The sequence below is a fragment of the Pungitius pungitius genome, chromosome 15 (assembly GCF_949316345.1).
Source record: "Pungitius pungitius chromosome 15, fPunPun2.1, whole genome shotgun sequence".
Classification (NCBI taxonomy): Eukaryota; Metazoa; Chordata; class Actinopteri; order Perciformes; family Gasterosteidae; genus Pungitius; species Pungitius pungitius.
In genome coordinates, this window is record NC_084914.1 from 15,053,418 (window position 1) to 15,072,585 (window position 19,168).

Sequence of the window (19,168 nt, forward strand, 5' to 3'; positions counted from 1 at the left end):
GAACATATTTGTAAACTAATGTTCTCATTAAGGGCAGAAATAGGTAATAAAACCACCTGGCTCCACCACCATCACCAAAATGAATGGAGTTAAAATCATATCGTCCCCACCATTTCCACCACCTCCACCACAGCATCCAGACGTAGTTGGTAAAGAAACATCTGGAGGTCTTTTTTCATCTGAATTGAGTTGTCCTCCATATGGGCCACCGTGAAGATTCGCATTTTACACTTCCTCCACACCTTCCAAGATCAAAGACAAATCAGAATCTCTCATGTTTGCAGGTCAGGTTCACAAGTGCATGTCTTCAAGTGCAAAGGACACTGAAGCTTTTAGAGTGTGAAAATGAAAAGCTTATGAAAGGAATCACTAATGAAATGTTAAATCCTTTTTACTGTAAAAGCATCTGTTGAATCAAACAGGAGGAAGGCTGAGGAGGACCGTCTTTTACATTTGGCTAGAATCCACAAAGGGGCTTAACCTTTCGAAAACAATGTTATTTATAAAGAATAAAATGTCTGTTAATACAATCTCATTGAATAATATAAAACCAAAATACATTTTAGACATCATACATACCTTGTGTTGACTGAGTAAAAATGGCAGCAGCATAAGCATTCCACCGTCATGTACGATCCACCACACATCGATGGTTCCCTCCATCAGACGGTCCTGGTTGCTGGGGAAATGGTCAATGTTCTTGGCAACCAGGAGAGCCTGTTGGGCCGCTGTAGTCTCTCGTACTGTTTCTGCAGAGAGAGAGAGATTTTAATGTTAGGGTTCTGTCTCCCTATACTGTTGTCCCGTGTTTTTCCCTCCAGTCTTTGATTTCATTTTATCCCAGACCTCCTCTAAGGCCGTCTCGTGTTTTTTACCGATGAAGTTCCTCCTGCCCAAGGAGTCATGGACTTGCCCTCCGCCTGCCGGCCAGGCCATCAGTACAGCGTTGTGCTTCATTCCTCCCAGCCCCGCTGACTGGATGAGCAGAGAGAAGCCGTCTCGCAGGTTGGAAGAAACCACCACGTGGGAGAAGCCCTTCATCTTCTCTGCAGCCATGGCTGCTTTCAAGTTCTGAAGAAAAGGAGAAAGGAAAGGACATTAAAGTGGTTTAAGGTGCTGAAATGATAGTGTAAGCTGAACGTACACTTAATTGTCAGGGTTCAAATTCAGACTGACTTGAAGGGGATTTGTACGGTGGCCGAGAAGGTTCAGACAAATACAAAAGCCACAACACACCCGCAAATGCCACAACACAACACGAACGCGACAACACAAAATACAAAAGCCACAACACACCCGCAAATTCCACAACACAACACGAACGCGACAACACAAAATACAAAAGCCACAACACTCCCACAAATGCCACAACACAACACGAACGCGACAACACAAAATACAAAAGCCACAACACTCCCACAAATGCCACAACACAACACGAACGCGACAACACAAAATACAAAAGCCACAACACAATCGCAAATGCCACAACACTACCGAACGCCGCAACACAACACGAAAGCGAAAACGGAAGTAGCTAAGTAACTGCCCACGGGAACGAGCGTATTTTGGAGGAACGCGCACGGGAACGAGCGTATATTTGACGAACGGAGCTGGAGGATGCCAGATTGTTTAAGTAAGTGAAACGTGATTCCTTGCATCTGCGATCTGGCATCCTCCAGCTCCGTTGTTACGTGCCTACTGGTTTTTGAACCTACTGGTTTGACTACGCGTTTAGATGTTATTAAGAGAGTAATCCTACTTGGGCAATGTGCTACAAAACCTGACAGAACTATGTATTTCACGCTACGCCACCAAAAACCAGTTGTCTCGGCTCACCCTGAACCAAAAGATGTTCTTGCCACTGACGATGTGCAATTTCATGATAGTAGTGAAATCAGCAGCAGCACTTGACAGCTCGGTTGGTCGACGGCGTAGCGCCGCCGTCTTTTAAAGTTTTGCTATTTTGCTTGACTGCATGGGTTCGAATCCAGGTTGTGGCGATCTTTTAATAAACGTATGTTCTTTTATTTATTTATTTATACGTTGCAGTGATGTAGTGCTCACTTATACAATCATAATCGCTGCATTGGATATGGGATGCATTTTGAACATTTTCAGCAATATGTTTGCGAATGTGTGACGGATCAGGTGACCGCGGCAGACTAGATCTGCCGCTGTCGGGGCAAAACAAACACGCACGCGTAGCCAAACCAGTAGGTTCAAAAACCAGTAGGCACGTAACACCGTTGGTCAAAAATACGCTCGCTCCCGTGGGCAGTTACTTAGCTACTTCCGTTTTCGCTTTTGTGTTGTGTTGCGGCGTTGGTGTTGTGTTGCGGCATTTGCGATTGTGTTGTGGCTTTTGTATTTTGTGTTGTGGCGTTCGTGTTGTGCTGTGGCATTTGCGGGTGTGTTGTGGCTTTTGTATTTTGTGTTGTGGCGTTCGTGTTGTGTTGTGGCATTTGCGGGTGTGTTGTGGCTTTTGTATTTGTCTGAACCTTCTCGGCCACCGTAGATATGTCATTTAGCTGATGCTTTTATCCAAAGCGACTTTAAATAAGTTAATTTCAACCGTAAAGATACAAACTCAGAAGAACAAGTAACAAGAAAGTACAATTTCCGTCAAATAAGCAGTTTGAAAACATGTCATAGATAAGTGCCATTATAAGTATAATTTGAGTGCTACAATGTGTTAGTGGTACAGTTTTTACAGATATATATAGGCATAAGCAACAATCTAATCAGGCAGAGCAGACCGACAAACCTTCTCTCCCGTCTTGGCCTCGTTCCCCCTGGTCATGTAGGTGCCCTCCAGGACAGAGCTGACGATGGTCAGTCCCTTTCCTGCTTTGAGCTGTGAAGTGAAGGTCAGGAGGCGAGGGTGTTTCACACTCAGCTCGGAGTCCAACTTACACAGCACCAACAGCTGAGGCCTGAGGAGGGTGAGAAAGACAGGGAGAAAATGTCAGAGGTAGCATAGAAGGGGGATAAAGTGAGCATTACAAAGAAAATACTACAAATCTATTGTTATACTAAAAGAAAAGTGTGGCAGTTTCACTCACAGTGTGCTCTTGGGATGTGGGAACTTTGCAATTAGTATCTTAAGGTTATGTTATTTCAGTCGGCATTAGTTGGGACTGAAGACAATAAGTGTGAAAATGTAATAAAAATGTTAGTGTGTGTATGTATGTATATGTGGGGAGGGTGGTGGGGTTACAATTAAGTGAGTTAATAAGCTGGGGACAAGTAGATCGAGCAACATGAGTCACTACTGATAATGTAGGCACAATGTTTGGAGGAGAAGAATACATGTAATACATTTGGATCTTCTTTCCAAAGTTACGGTGTGAAACTAAATTGCAAACAGTATTGTACATCCCTGTGCATGGCTTTACAGTGTACACACACACTCTCACCTCCAGTTTTTGGTGTGTAGCGGCACTTCCTCCAGCCGGATGAGAGCGTAGCGGGCTGCGTTAAGGGACAAACCTCGGATCCCATCTCCCCATTCTTTCACTGCCCTGCAACCGAAGAGTCCAAACAAGAAGCGTATCATCTCGATCCCAAATACTTAACTGTTGTCATCGGGTCTCCGTGGCATGATAAATATAAAACTTCCACTACTATAACCTCCTGACCTGAGACCAATAGACTCACCCTCTGTACTCAATATACTTGTAGAGACAACCAGCTATCACCATGGCGACCAGGGCGTAGTACCAGGAGCAGATGAACATAAGAGAAAGACAGAGGCTCATCCCTAAGAAGGACAGTGTCCTAGCACACACACACACAATACATATTAATCCAGGTGTAAGGACCATAATCTTTGGGGTAAACTAAAACTTTGAAAAGCCTGAATCTTTTTGCGTTCATTTGGAAGCTGTTCTCACCAGTGATAAAACTTGAAGCGAGGTCTCCAATTAGGGGTGCGGAGCAAAGTCTGAACAGCACAGGCCAGGTTAACAAACAGATAGCACATGAGGAAAAACCTGCAAAAAAAAGATTATTAAAGAGAGAAAATAACATGCCTGTTGTTTTCTTAATGATTAAACCACGTACATGGAGAGGATGGGGGCCACGGCATCTAGAGAAGCGATGAGGATTCCTATCTCACAGATCCCCACTGTCAGCAACAGAGCCCAGGTGGGCTCACCGTTAGCCTTCCCATGACCAAACACCTGAGAGACAGACACGGACATAGCTTGTTATCAGAACGTTATGATACGCTGCTAGTTACAAGAGATGGTGAAAGTGGGCCGACCTTTAAAAAGTAAAATTCTACAGATTTCCGGTGACACCGCGTTTTTTTGTGGAGAATTTTGCCTTCTATATGGTTCATATATTTTTACACATGACTTTATTTCTGAACTCCTATGTTTTGGTTTCTTTGTATGTATGTATTACTTGGGTTGTTACCAACATCTGGTGAAAATTTCATGTCAATAGCTCCTTTGAAAATATATTTACTGAGAAAAATGTTGACGTGTTCAATAATTATTTTACCTGCTGTATGTATAGTTATATATATATTCATTGATGACTGAATTGTTTGAATAATATGTCCCTATTAGGTTAAACTTTGTAATAAATGTTAAATATTTAAAAGTAATAATGCGTGTTTGATACCCTTTTTTGCATTGAATCATGTTTACTGAAACTGATTGGCTGGCCAAACCAAAAAAAAATCCACCAGCTGCCACTGACTAACATTTAAAAAGCACATGCATTTCTGACACTGACCTGCAAGAACGGGATGATCCCATCCCGAGCGATGGCCTGCAAGAGCCGGGGAGCGCCGGTGAGGCTCTGAAGCCCGGCCCCGCAACAGGAGAAAAATGAGCCAATCACAATCACCCAGGGTGACGGCCAGGCCAGTATGCCTATGACCGGGTTGTTCTTCACTGAGTAACCAAATCTGCAATGATCACAAGCATATACAGCATGAAAGGCACTTAAGGAAGTTGCATCATCCTTATTATAGAGCCACTTTGATACAACACACTAAGTGCATTGTACTTAAGCTACTTCAAAGACAAATTTCCATTTCACGCCAGTAAACTATTGAAAAAAAACTTTCTGTTAAATATAAAATACCAATATTGCCTCAATTTGTTTCCCCATGCAAGAGCTAAACAAATACAATTACTTGTCTCTCAGCACCACTCCTTCAATACAGGCTCCAAATAAGACCACACAAGAGATATCTGAGCACAGAGTTAAGATATAAAAGAGTCACATGGTGTACTTAGGTTGTTCTAATCTAAAATAAAATCAGCAAAGTCTGAGTTGTTGGTTTCTCTCATCCTCTAACACATGCATTTAGTAGTTTGTTCAGTCTTTTTTCGAAACGTCTAGAGGATACATAGGAAGGAGGTGGTGAGAATTGCCATGATGGTTCCTATTGGGATGGACCTCTGAGCATCTCTGAGATCACCAGATCTGTTGGAACCAGCCATTATACCTGAACTCAAACACAGACACAAGGAAAGGATTAGAGTCAGGTTTGGAAGATGTGTTGTGATCATTTACTTACTTCAATGTGTCTTTTGCAAGTCTATCCAAATACAGTATAACATCATCATGATGATAATTTCCTATCAATATAATCTCAAGACTCCAAATCTTTTTTATTTTTGTGGTATTTTCTCTACCTGTCACAGAGGGGAAGTATATTCCCACCAGCAGAGTGAAGTAGGTGGCAATGTCATTGAAGACGTAGGGCTTGTCTGTCTGACTGGACGATTCCTGGGCTTGTACTGAAGGCTGGCTTTTCTTCTCCAGATACGTACCAGCAGGACCATAGTCGCCCCACAAGTTGTCTAAGAGAAAGAAACAGAATGAAAAACAACTTCATCATTCTGGTTGGGCAGTGAAAGTCTTATGGACAAAGATGATGATTTGTCCTAGAGGAAAGAGAGACAAACAATACAGGATTTTAGCTTCATGAAGGGAAAGGCACAAAGTTAATGTTTGTTCACGTCTATTTTATCCCTGAACACAATTGACACGGAGTAAAAACAGTGACGATCAACATACCTCAAAGCAGATCATTCATTTGAAAAAGCAGCAGCACTAATAGAGTACTTTTCTTTGTATGTTAGTCCTGCATTTGCAGATGGACCCGCGCTGGCAAATAATGGGTGGAATCTTTCAGAAGTGATTCTCAGAAGACCTCAGTATCGCCATGCTCCTTCTCACCTTTAATAACTCCACTCAGGAGCCCAGGCACGGCCCGTATCTCTGTAAGGTTGTTTAGGTCAAAGTAGTCATCACACGTTGCGTTTGGTTTACAGAATATGCCCCATAGCTTTGTGAACTCTGTGATGTTTTTCACAGACACAGTCTTGGCGCATGTCTCAAACATCTTGTTGTTCAGGGATCGGTTCCCCAGCAGACAGACGCTGTGCAGGACAGAGAGAAAATACACACTATATGAAAAAAGGATTTCCCTTTTTTGCCACAATGCTTCTAACAGATATGACATTTGTGTTACCAATACACAACAGGAGTCAAGCAATACCCCGTTCAGGCATCCCTTTCACTGAAAATTCAAGCAATAGCATGTTGTTGGTGTTACACGTACTGTCAACCATTAACTTTTGCATTAATTTCCGACACCTAAAAGAGATCAATTAGCGTTTTGATGGTAAGAACATTTCAGTCCTGAAAAAGAATGTCAGTGTTAAATGAAAAATGTTGATTTAGCTCATAGACACTCACTTAAACTCTGGTGGTTCAATAGCCGTCTTGATGACTCCCGCGTAAGTGGCCATGATGGAGAGAACCACACATGCCAGAAACACCAGAGCCAGTTTGTTCACATACCTGCAGAGGAAAGAAGAAAATATCTGAGTCTGCATGCTGGTGTGTAAGTGTGTGTGTGGGTGTGTGGATACTTACTTTACCCCTACAAACACCACCAGAGCCATCAGGAGCAGGCAGCATGTGCCATAGACCCGCATAGTGTTAGACATTGTGCTTTCGCTTTCTGGAAAGACCGTTGGGTTTGGAATTATGTAGATCTAGCAGTGGGGAGAAGACATCCGAAACACAGTGAGTGTGTCGTTAACATGCAGCATAAGTTACTGCCCACTGGGCCGACCTCTTGGTAACATACCAGCAGAATCTCTATGGTGCCTAGTATGTACATGGATCCAGCGAAGGTGGTTCCCAGGTAGAAGCAGAGGCCCACCGCTCCTCCAAACTCGGGCCCCAGAGATCTGGATATCATGTAGTACGCACCGCCGGCTTTCGGGAAAATCAATCACGGTTACTTTATCTGTATCATTTTGGAGTATGAACATTATTTTGTAAAGCTCTGATTTGATCCAATGACAACAAGTGTATCTAATTCTTTATACTATGCTCACATCCAGTGGTAGAGTGAAGAGGGGATTAAGTGATTTTTGGAGGGATGTGTGTTTCCCAACAGCTTAAAAAAAAAAGACCCTAGCACTGCTTAGTTATTCCAACCTTGATTTAACAGTATCAATCATGAAGTGTTAACGAGATTTTAGATTATTTTAGGCACAACGTTTTAGGAGGCTATTTTGTAGGGATTTACTGCCGTATCAATTGCCTCTACTATTTCTTCCCCTCATAAACATCCTAATCTGGGTAAGATGTATTCAAGTCGTTGTTGCGTCATGCCGAAGGAAAATTACAACAATTTATTACTGTATCAAAGATGTTGGCTTTGAATATATTTCAAGAAAAGGAAAATGTATTATGCTAATTAATGCATGTTTCATAACGCACCTGGGACAACTCCGTTGGTTGCTATGGCGCTCATTGATATGGCTGTGAGCAAGGTCTGAGGTGAAAAAGAAAGGACAGATGTGCGGTTATGGATGGAAAAAGACAGATGATTGCCAGCTGCATTCATTGTATTAGTGTCAAAAGGCTTCACAGGATGAACTGTAATTGAATACTGTAAGTGTTGTTGAAGCAACAACTCGTTACGCTGTAGGGCCGTGCATCAATTCAAATGTTCTCCTGGCATGCAACAAAACTAAAGAATTGAAATATATATATATATATATATATATATATCTTATCTCAAGTGTTATCCTTGATTAGATCTCCAAGTATTTTGCAACCAAAAACGACCTCTGAACTTATTATTAGTTATGTATAAGAGATGTTTGTGGGGGTAGATGAGTGACACCCAGACTTTTCAAAATGTTAAACGTTGCCTTATTTGGTTTTTGATACCGAACACTTCGAACAAATGTGGTTAGATGCTGCAACTCGAAGAAACTCCGACCTCCGGACAAAAGAAACATTGACTCAAAGTCCTGTAAACTTACCAAGCCATCCACCCTTACTTCAAATAGCAATTGTCACACAGCTACATTTTAAATGGTGAACAATCGTCTCTGGGGCAAAGTAGAATGTGTTTTCCTGTCCCATTAAAAAGAATACATACTATCATAGAATCAAACCTGTTGTGCATGTAAGGTGAAACGTCGCTAACATTATTAGGTATCTGATTGAAAAAACGCATCGCTGCAAAAATACTCTCAAAAAATAAATAAATAAGAAGGCTGCACTGTTGAGGGTTTAAATATGTTGATGCTTGGAGGTAAAAAACGGAAAATATCATCAGGATTACTTACACTCAGCCGCGCTAATAACACGCAACCTCTTGAAAACAACAACGTCACCATCACATCCTCGGCCTCTATCGTCTCTTTGGTACACAGCATCGCAGCCTGACGTGCCATGGGGAGGGGGGGCAGCATATACTGCAGGAGGGCGTTGACAGCTGGCTGTTCACATCACATGAGCACTGAGCATTTAGAGTTCAAACTTTTCCAACAGTCAGCTCTCTGTTTGGCCGTGGAGCCGCTGACGTGTGAGCCCTGGTTGTAAATGATGCGCTCGGTTTGGGGGCTGCCCCGCCGAGCCCGGGCATGTAGCGACATCACAGACCCGGAGGAGGGTGTGTTGGTTGGCCTGCCCTTTAGTCGGCTACGCTCTAAACCCCGGACTGAACCTCAGACATGTCATTGTTCCTGTGGTGGCGGGCATGGTTTGGCTAGGCTGCAGAGGGGAGGAAATTAGGTGTAATTGGCCTGAGCTGCAGCTTGTTGACTGATATTTAAACTACAATTAAATAAACCTGCAGGTTAATGACCACAAAGTGACAAATGTTGAGTTTACATTCTATTGAACATGGTTCCCCAAGGGCTTTGCTGTGTATGTACAAAAATATTGCCAATTATGCATAACTTGCGCTACACACAATGAAGACAGACCCGTAGAAGTAACATCCACCACCAACTGGACCTTTTGATCACATTATGGTGAATTTTGTGAAACGCTTTTCAACAGGAAAATAGTACACTAAAGACTCAATTAGCAACGGTGCGGTCGCGGTTTAGAGCTATGCTGGAGATGGGGGTAATAGAAGAGTCCAACAGCGCCTGGTGGAGCCCCATCGCGGCCAAAAACTAAAAAAGGGGTGAGGCGGTTCTTGGAGTGTTACTACATTTCATTCAGAGCGTCTCAGATCTGACCTGCCCGGTCGAAGCAATGACGTTTGAGAAGGTGAAACATGCCCCATTAACTTCTCTCTTCCATTTACTCTGCAAACCGGCACATCAAACACAGAGCCTGGGGCCCTTTTGTCCAAGGAGGTGGACCGTACGGTGGCCGAGAAGGTTCAGACAAATACTGTTGTGTTGTGGCATTTGCGATTGTGTTGTGGCTTTTGTATTTTGTGTTGTGGCGTTTATGTTGTGTTGTGGCATTTGCGGGTGTGTTGTGGCTTTTGTATTTTGTGTTGTGGCGTTCGTGTTGTGTTGTGGCATTTGCGATTGTGTTGTGGCTTTTGTATTTTGTGTTGTGGCGTTCATGTTGTGTTGTGGCATTTGCGGGTGTGTTGTGGCTTTTGTATTTGTCTGAACCTTCTCGGCCACCGTAGGACCGCCCCAGTACTCTACATCATACGAAAGCTATCAGAAAGGGATGCCAGGTACAGCACGTTCGAAGTGCCTACAGTGCCTGGCCATCGGGCGGCTGGCTGGCTCCCTGCGCTATTTGCTCATTCCCCCTCTGTTCGGCTCCAATGGCTCCACCGCATCAAAAATTCCAACGGCCCGATCACTGTATGTCTTGGACATTTTATTACAGCATTCTATGGGCCTCTTCTGCTCTCAAGAGGCGGGGGTGGAGGGGGTTAGGCCAGATGCTGCCCCGGGCGGTGGGGGTATGTGGTGGCGGGGCGTGGTTCGGCTCGGCTGCAGAGGGCATGGAGCGTGGGAGTGGCTCAGGGAACAGTGCTGGAATGAGGTGTAGTTGGCCTCAGCATGTTGACTACTGTGTCTCTCTCTTATAAGCAGTAATGGGGATTTGGCGGAAAAGAGGAAAAACACAAAGCAGTCGGAGAGATCTGACAAGGAGAAGTGTTGCTCCTGAGAGCATAACATATAGCAATAAAGTGCCCCAAGATGTTACAGTTCCGTTTTGGAATTCAAAGTCTTGGCCGAAAGGGACCATGCTCGTTTTTCTTTCCTTCATTCACAGCCTTGTTGTTCACCCCTGTCCCATTCTAAATCCCCCTACTAAAAGAAACGCATGTCAACTAATACGTATGTTATTTCCTTAGTTTGCTCCTGCTTGTGTCTGTATTCTGCAGAAAGTTAGTATGTTCGGTGGTTGACTTTGTGAATCACTCACGCAGATGCAACACATAGAGACGATGGCAAAGCTTCCCAGGATCCCTGCTGTACCGACGATCCAGGTGAGACGGAGAAAGAGGATCACGCCAAGGATGTTCTGCATGCACGGCAGGTACACTCCGATAAAGGTTCCCATTTGGGGCACCTGGGGACAGATTAACAAGCAGACAAAGTGCACAGTGTTGAGACCTCGTGGACGCTCCGTTTTTACATTCATATTAAGCTACTAAAGATAGTGTTTTCATACGCTATAAGGTTTGAAGTAAAATAAGCCATTAAAGGAAAAAACAATTCTTCTACTTTTTTAATAATTGTTTAATAATGCCTAATAGTTTTCTTCTTTGCGCTTGAGTTGTTTTTCTGGAGACTTCATGTGATTTAGAATGTCTTTTTACATGCTTTATTTAGGGTAAGCGTCAACTTGTGCATGATGACTTCATTATATTGATGCGATTCATTTTTATTAAATGCTGCATTAGAAAAGAGTTACCAAATGTTAAGAATACTGTGCATTTATTTTCAAACGTTAAAGGTTCATACATGTTAATCAACCTTTTTAATAAAGTGCTATGAAAATACGCTGCACATTTTAAAGGTTTCTCTGCAGGACATAAGCAGTCTCCCACCTCACTACAAATACATTTCTCAGAAATGTCCATGAATCAGAATTTTCTTATATTCTTTTCCAATAGGGGTTAATAATAATATGCTGTTATTAGAGCAGGTCGAATTTCAAATACCCACATTAAGTATGTTTATATACTAATCTTTGAGTCTATGGAAAAAACTAAATACACCATTTTTTTTATTCAGCAACAATGCATACGTACCTTTTTCCCAGTTACAAACACCACGTCCTGCACTTTCTCCTCGCCACAGAGTTGTCTGCCTAAATACTGTGACCCGCCTGCAGTTGATCTACAGATCTCCAACATCTTGTCTCTCGTGTTACTTTGTCTCAATTGTTCTTTCTGCTCATTTCCTTCTCACTTTCCCTCTGCATGTCTGTTTCATTCTTTTTAAGTGTCAGACCTCCGTTCTTAAAGGAAAAGCACAGCTCTTCAGATCACTCAGGGGGCGGGTTTCACACATCATCAGTGCCGCTTCAAAAAAAGGTCACCAGAGACGCAAATTTCAACAATTTGCTTGTGCGTATTTATGTACATGGAGAACTTTTTATTTGTATGGCTGTTTTCAGTATTTCAGATTTATTGAGTAACCAAAAGGGTCAAAATATGTCAACAAAATTCAGCGTTCAGAGTAAATTCAGAGTTTTAAACCTGGTTTTACTCAATTAACGTTGTGGGAATGTATACAACAGTATTGCATATTTCGTTTAACAATGATTTATTTGCAAATTGAAGCAGACATTTTCAGAAAACTAATAATTGCCTCAATGTTGATTATTAACTGGGAACCTCTAATACTGATATAGTGTGATAGTGATAAAGTGTCCTAATTCATCGGGGGTCAGTCCCTGAATTACCTGCTGTTAGCTTAGCTTAGCAAAAAGACAGCTAGCGTGACCCTCCCTGAAGGAAAAAATATCCACCTTGAGGGCTCACTAATCAACACGCTAAAAAGGAAAACACCAACATCCTTTAAAACCACAGTTTTATGTACACCATGGTTTCTCTGACATCAGATATATAAAGGGGGCATGCAGGCAGACCCCTCTTGAATTGTCTCTACTTCCCACCCTTCATCACAAACGTTTCAGCGACCGGCTTTTACAGAGCTGACAATGTGTGGCCACAGCCCATTCAGTGTCACCCACCAGATGATCAAATGGACGAAAAAGGTCTGATTCTTGCACTGCAAATGTTAAGCTCTGTAATTGCCATTAACCATACATGTATAACAAAATATGCAGCTAATCCATGGTCTAATTATCTTCTTTTCACAAAAAAAAATGTGTCTGTCAATAAGAGAACCGGCAGTGACACTGTGAAGTGGACTGAAACCCTCCACAATTAAAGCCAGTCTTGACGTTGATGTCCAAAAATACACATTATATTATCTTGATGTAATACATGGAAAAAAGAATCAATTGGAAAAACGTAATTGTTTATATGATTTTCCTTGTATCATCTCATAAAGTACAGTGAGTATTTGCCAAAATGCCACAGCAACAGGCCCTAAAGCCCAAATCTGCACCATGTTGGCTGATGAAAATAAATCTAAAGTGACGATCCATCATGTGAGCTTAAAAAGCTTTGGTGCGCACCTTGACAGCGACCCTCCTGACCCCGTCCTCGGCCTCCTCGTGCTCTCGGACACCCTGGGTCAGGTTGGTGTAGTTGGCCAACTTGTTGAGGAGAGATGATACCATTGGGTTACTGTCCATTTCCTCCTGCAAACAGCATGAATGAAGCAAAGCATGAGCATTTGGGCTTGAACCGAACAAGAACTGAGACATGGCCCCACATCGCTCCTGTTTCAGCATCCAGTTTAAAGAAAATTGATTTTAAGATATTAGTGATTCTTTTTAAGACTATTTCTGATATTATTTGTGACTTTGCTATTTGCTAAGTTTGCACTTTGTAACGTAGCAGCTTGTACATATTTTTAAGTCACTCGTTTGTATCTCTTCCACTTCCAGATAAAAACAAAAGGGGAAAGTTTGCAAACCACCAATTTAATTTTCCAAATGTCACCATCAATTTTGTTTTACATGTGCATCAAATAGTATCACAGTCATAAACACTGGAGGAAAATCATTTTTGTCTCACCTCAAACAAGGCCATGTTCTTGTCTTCATAATAATGTTCTTCCTCATCGTCTGTGTTGATGAATGGACTGGACTCTTTCTGACTATCATCTTCTAATGGGACACACAAGACAAATATACTGAGAGAGGACTGATGGACAAGCAAGGGAGCAGCCATGTACTGTTTCTGTGTAGTATCTGTATGCCTGTATACAGTAATAGTAACAGTGAAGGATCAGATGGCAGGCAAATACAGTCTTTTTGCTATAAACAACACAAAAAAACACTCAAATACGACATTAATAATACACTTGATAGAGATTTACTCTTAATGGACCATATTTTGGCAGTGTTTACTGTTTTATAGGTTTAACTTTTTTTTTTAAATGTATTTCCATATAGCCATTTTGCCGAAGAGCTCCATTATTTTAACATCAATAAATTAGTTTGACACTCTGGGATATATGTTTATTTGCAATGTAAACAGATTTCATGAGAAGCTTCTGGCTCAGTGGATTACGGTGATACTTGTTGCTGTCTGTTGCTATCTAGTGGCCGTGTCTGAAAGCGTCTAGAGCCAGGCTTATTGGAGCAGACTGGTAGTCCCACATGATAAAATCTGCTGTCTCTGGTGAAGGTAGCATTTAGTCCTTGGTGAAGTACTTTGTCAGGGACATTTTTTTTGTCCCCTCCACCATCCACTCCGTGGTTTGAGCCTTGCATAGCATGCATCCCCTGTGTCATCATGAAATAAAAAACGAATTACTGCAAATAATACATATTTGTCCACTGATCTGTGATGGAAACGCTAATATTGTATGATTCCATCATACATTCCATTGATGTTTATAGTCAATATTGCTGAATTTGTGTATTTTCCTGTTCAGATACAGATGAAAGACGCAAAGGGAGTAAAAGTCTCTACACGTCCCCTCACAGCACGTCACTGTCAGTCAGATACACTATATATCGCCTTGAGTCTGATGACGTCGGCCAACCCGGAATTGCCAAATTAATAACTAAAGTATTAACTCATTACAGGAATTATTAAAAATGTCCAGGTTTTTTTTTTTCCAGCATTCGGGGGGTTGGTAGACATGCGTATCATCACACTAGACTACACTGTTGTCAGCCCCTATTTATTGCTTCGAAGAACCCAAGACCTGACAGTGGTTCAGAAATTAGCGGAGCCTTGTTTTTTAACAAGGCACTGTGGCTGCACACGTCATAAAGAGGATTATAAAACAAGTCCTTAAAATAAACAGTGTCTCCATGAAAATCTAAAAGCCGTGTCGTGTGGCGGTCAAAGTCAAGGTCAGGGTTTAACTCTGCAATCAGTGTCAGCTCAGTGTCACTTTGACATTTTGCACTGGTGATGAAATGAAATACATGAGCAAAAATGTCATGGTCTGTCATGGGCCCCTGTTACCAATTTACCGGCCCAGCTGTAACACATCCAATAATCAACTAACATGCATCATATTCTCCCGGCACACACATACATGTAGACATACATGATTCTTCTGCTTACTGACAAACACATAAATGCATCTACTGTAGGAATAAAGATTTGGCTGTACCTTGTATTTCTGTCAGCAGAGCATATACTCGTAATACTTGTGAAAAGATCAGTTTAGAGCAACACACAAATAATCCCTGTACCAACATGCAGTGTTGCGGACCTGTCTGGAAATTGACAAACACATACACCTAGCATACACAAACACATGTTAACATTGACCTTAAAAATGATCTAATTAACGTAAACTTGGCACATAGTTCTTTCACTACCCAAAATCCAGGCTCACTTCATCAATTACATCACAAATGGAATCAACAAAAAACTGTTTCTTTTAGTATGACGCATGGAAAACCAATTGAGCCTTCGCTTAGCTAACAGAGCCCTTAGTTAATAGACCAAGATGCGCACACTTTACACATTGCCTGAGTAAATATAACCATTTTTTTTTAGAAAAACCTATTTCATAGGGAAGCAATATGTGTTCAAGGGATAAATCCAGGTTGTAAAGCTGATTAGCTGCAAAAACTGGTTAAAAGATAAATACAGAAGCTACGATCACTGTCTAAAGGTGAAGCACAACCTAATCATTTGATCAAGACAGAAGAAAATGAAATTGAGTAAAGCAAGGTAGGTCTTTATTCACCTGTTCAATCATTACAAAGCAGAACCAGCATTGATACATTCAGTAGCTAGCCAGCATAGAACTGCTAACACTAGTTAATGATGTTCTAACGTTCTCTGCTAATGTTAGCACTAAAGGTTTTTACGTGAAATGAAACCCTTAATAAAAAATTAAAAGTATATCGCTTTCAAGTATCTGTGGCGTCAGAACTTTTCTTGCTACCATTCAAAGACAAGTTGTAAATGAATATCAGTTCATATAGATTTGAATAGTTATGAAGTTTACCAGTCCAACAGTAAACGTTGGATTGTGCATTGGCATCTTCTGCTTGATTTGATTTCTATAAAGACATACTGTAGATAAAGGTTCTTCAAGACCTGCCAAACGCAGACAACACCAGGAGTTAACTCATAAAGTTGTCTGCACAATTGTGTGCAGCCAAAGAAACAATACATCAAGCAAAAAGTGGAACAACACCAAACACGGGGAACGGCTTGAGGAATGATTGTACAGGGATGTAATTGTTTATACAGATGAAATCTTGTGCCATCAGCACTGAGTGCTTAACGTTCCGTGACTTCTGCTTCCATCGCAAAGCACAACAAGTACAAGAACCCACTGTACTGCAACTTAAGGGGTTTTCTGATAGTTTAGGGATCCCATTAAAGATATGGGATTGGTTCTTAAGATTTTTCTCAAAGTGTTTTTACAAGGGCAATCCACTTATCTTTACATCACATTTAGTTAACTGATTATCATCTACAGTTGTGGAGCCAGAAAGAAGTGATCGTGACAAACTCTTGCTCAGCTGTGATTGAGGCCCAACAAAAGCAAACTGCTCTAAAATGTAGCATCCTGTGCTGTTGAGGCCAAACCCACAGGGACTATATGGGTCAAAATATGCCTACCTCAGCTTAGTGACTACATGTCTATGACGTCAGTTTGTGGGCCTGTGTGTTGTGAAGAATTCTACAAAATCTCCCTGCTTCTAGCTGAATGTTGAGAGATAAACAAATGCATCGATGATGGGGTCAAACCGTACATTTAATACTTTGACGGGACAGCTTGCACATTACTTTCAACTGAGATCGTTTTTGCGATAATGTCAAAAAATGAAATATCTTTTAGAATGATTTACTATGCTTGTTTTTCAACATTTTATTTAAATGCTTTGTAATTTCATTTGCAGTTGTCACGACGCTCAGCTAAATCCTCATGTTTGCATTAACCAGTGTGTCAGATACCCACATAACCCTGGGGTGGTTGGGCCACAGCTTTCTGCTGAACAGGAATTGTTTTACATGTAGATGTTGCCGAAAAAAATGCTCAGCCTTCATGCAAAAGAATGTTATCATCATAGTGTGGAATTCATGAGCGGCAGATGCTTGGGAACTGAAAACACTTGAATGCTGATATATTCTATTAGAGCAGTAACCCAAGTTATAGGGAACAGCAAACACAATCACAAGAATAACGATAACATATCTGCCAAGTTTAAAGAGACACAAAATGACCACAAAGAGAGGGCAAAGTAGTTATGAATCCACTAAAAGGACATGCAGAACAGATGCAAAAAACACTAAGAATTACCAAGATATACAAAAAAACATTTTGTCCTTTTTGCAGCTCTTTTAGTCTGTGAAATAAGATGAGAATTGGAAGCAGCAAGACGAGGCACAGATAAAAAACTGCCTTCAGTTCGGACAGGTTTCAGCCACCCTTCAAATAATTAACACAAAGTCCCAGAAACAGTTACCTGGATTCTATTTTTAGGCTAGTTGTAGTTTACAGAGCTCAATGGGATCATTCATATGTTTGTACATATATATTTATAAATGAGTTATATGTGCTGTTTTGTTATATATATATATATATTTTTTTTTCAGTATGATCACGTTTTTATTATTAATTCCGCATGGTTTTCAGATTTAATCATCATTGCACAAGACAATATTATTTTGAGCGCATATTAAGTACTACAAGATGTGGTGTCAAATCCAAGTGCCAACGAGCTCTCCAATTTGGCAACAGCCAGGCGTTTCCCATCATGCCCTGGGTCATGGGGTCGATAGAGAGTGAATCTAAAAACTACAGCCTGCTCCCTCTCGTGAAGTTTTCGGTGACCTTGTGTGCATGACGTCGGAGTAAGTGGGGATCGAGTCAAACATAAATCGAACCGGCATGCTTTATGAGGGAATCTGCTCTGATTGGTTGTGCGCTGAACTGGCTCATGTTGAACAAGCTGATTGCCTCTCGGCGGCTCCCAACATGGAGGCAGCTGTAGGTGGCTGACATTGCCAACGACATCCAGTATATTTGAAGTCTTAGTCAAACCAGTTAAAAAATGACAGATCTGAAGTCGTGTTGGTAGAAAGGTGCTACATTTCATACCAAACATTCCATGGAGATGATATAAAAGTCAGTGTGCGATATCCGCCTGTTTTTGCGATGCCATCTAATAGCGTTGGTTGTATGTCAGGTAGTTTGTTGAGATAAATAACCAGCGTGAAGGGGATGACGATTTTCCTCAGATCATCTTTCAACCTAAATACATTAAAACCCCTTTTTCGTAATAATAGCTTGTACAACCATTTCCCAGAATTAAGGAGCAACAACATACCCCACCCCTTTCCCTTCATTCTACACTCATTAACGTGGCCATGCAAGTTTTAGCTTGAACAGCGTCACACTTAGAAATTCAGTGTGCATTTGTTTGTGTACGAGTGTGTTTGTGTATGCCTGTGTGCGTGCATGTAGACAATGTGCCTAGCTTTACCTGTGGCCGCTTACAGTGCCAGTGCATGCTGGGATAGGTTACAGAAATAAGAAAGTCCAAAAAGCAAGCCTGCCAAGCTTTATGAAGCCTTCAGGCCAAAGTAAGGTCTTGCACCCTTTGTGTAAGGTTGTGTCCTTACCCAAGTGAGCTCCTTGTGAGTTTTCCTCATCGTCTTCCTTCCTGAAGATTTTTCCCAAACTGGGTCTGCTGCCTCCGGCCACGGCCTCGCTGTCGCCGTCGCCCTCCTGATCCTCAACAGGCACTACTGTGAAGTTAATGGGCATCTTGGCTCTTCAGTTGTGGGACTCCTGGGATGGACCTGGTGAGGTAGTCAGAGCTTTTGACCTCAACACGGCACTTGCTCCAAATTGTTGGTTCCTTTCCTCGTTGTAATAAGATCCAGTGTCCTCTAAACTCGGGGTGAAAGGGCTGCTGCCTCCTGCGCATGAGGCATGCCAAAGTGCTCCGGCAGTATAGCTCTTCACTCTTCTGGTTCGTTTCCCTCCCTTTCCACCCCCACTGCTCCAAGACTATTGCCCCATGTGACCTTCTTCTGTTTACCATATGAACAGAGTTGTAGACCATACATGGAGACCACTGTAGCTCCTCCCAGTGGTTGAACCGTCCCACTCCTCTGACTCACACCTTTGTCATGCCCTAAGGCAGTGAAACTAACTCTAAACTACCTACAAATGTTTCCAGAGCGCCTATCCAATCCACTTTGACTAAAAACAGCTGGCTCATGTTTAAGGAGAGGCAATCCCGGCTGAAGTTCCTTTTCTTTCTCCGTTCCTCTGCCTTTCTTTTTGTTTCCTTTCGACAGCTTCTGTCTCTGGCTTCCTCCAGG

At 41.9% G+C, this 19,168-nt stretch overlaps 1 protein-coding gene across 2 annotated transcripts in view; it reads right to left on the bottom strand.

The window, feature by feature from the left end:
* Positions 1 to 19,168, bottom strand: part of LOC119209687 (solute carrier family 12 member 7-like) — a 29,435-nt gene extending 10,267 nt beyond the window's left edge. For both annotated transcript variants that reach the window (XM_037459175.2, XM_037459173.2), the window contains exons 1-21: positions 18,461 to 19,168; positions 13,424 to 13,515; positions 12,919 to 13,044; positions 10,690 to 10,836; positions 7,765 to 7,819; positions 7,124 to 7,254; positions 6,907 to 7,028; positions 6,727 to 6,831; positions 6,205 to 6,407; positions 5,658 to 5,825; positions 5,369 to 5,467; positions 5,153 to 5,210; positions 4,747 to 4,921; positions 4,066 to 4,184; positions 3,897 to 3,995; positions 3,661 to 3,780; positions 3,420 to 3,524; positions 2,768 to 2,936; positions 876 to 1,071; positions 580 to 749; positions 111 to 242 (exon numbers count right to left, since the gene is read on the bottom strand). In XM_037459175.2, coding sequence (XP_037315072.1) covers positions 111 to 242; positions 580 to 749; positions 876 to 1,071; positions 2,768 to 2,936; positions 3,420 to 3,524; positions 3,661 to 3,780; positions 3,897 to 3,995; positions 4,066 to 4,184; positions 4,747 to 4,921; positions 5,153 to 5,210; positions 5,369 to 5,467; positions 5,658 to 5,825; positions 6,205 to 6,407; positions 6,727 to 6,831; positions 6,907 to 7,028; positions 7,124 to 7,254; positions 7,765 to 7,819; positions 10,690 to 10,836; positions 12,919 to 13,044; positions 13,424 to 13,515; positions 18,461 to 18,605 — 2,736 coding nt within the window. In that variant the 5' untranslated portion in view covers positions 18,606 to 19,168. The remainder of the gene's footprint in view (positions 1 to 110; positions 243 to 579; positions 750 to 875; positions 1,072 to 2,767; positions 2,937 to 3,419; positions 3,525 to 3,660; positions 3,781 to 3,896; positions 3,996 to 4,065; positions 4,185 to 4,746; positions 4,922 to 5,152; positions 5,211 to 5,368; positions 5,468 to 5,657; positions 5,826 to 6,204; positions 6,408 to 6,726; positions 6,832 to 6,906; positions 7,029 to 7,123; positions 7,255 to 7,764; positions 7,820 to 10,689; positions 10,837 to 12,918; positions 13,045 to 13,423; positions 13,516 to 18,460) is intronic.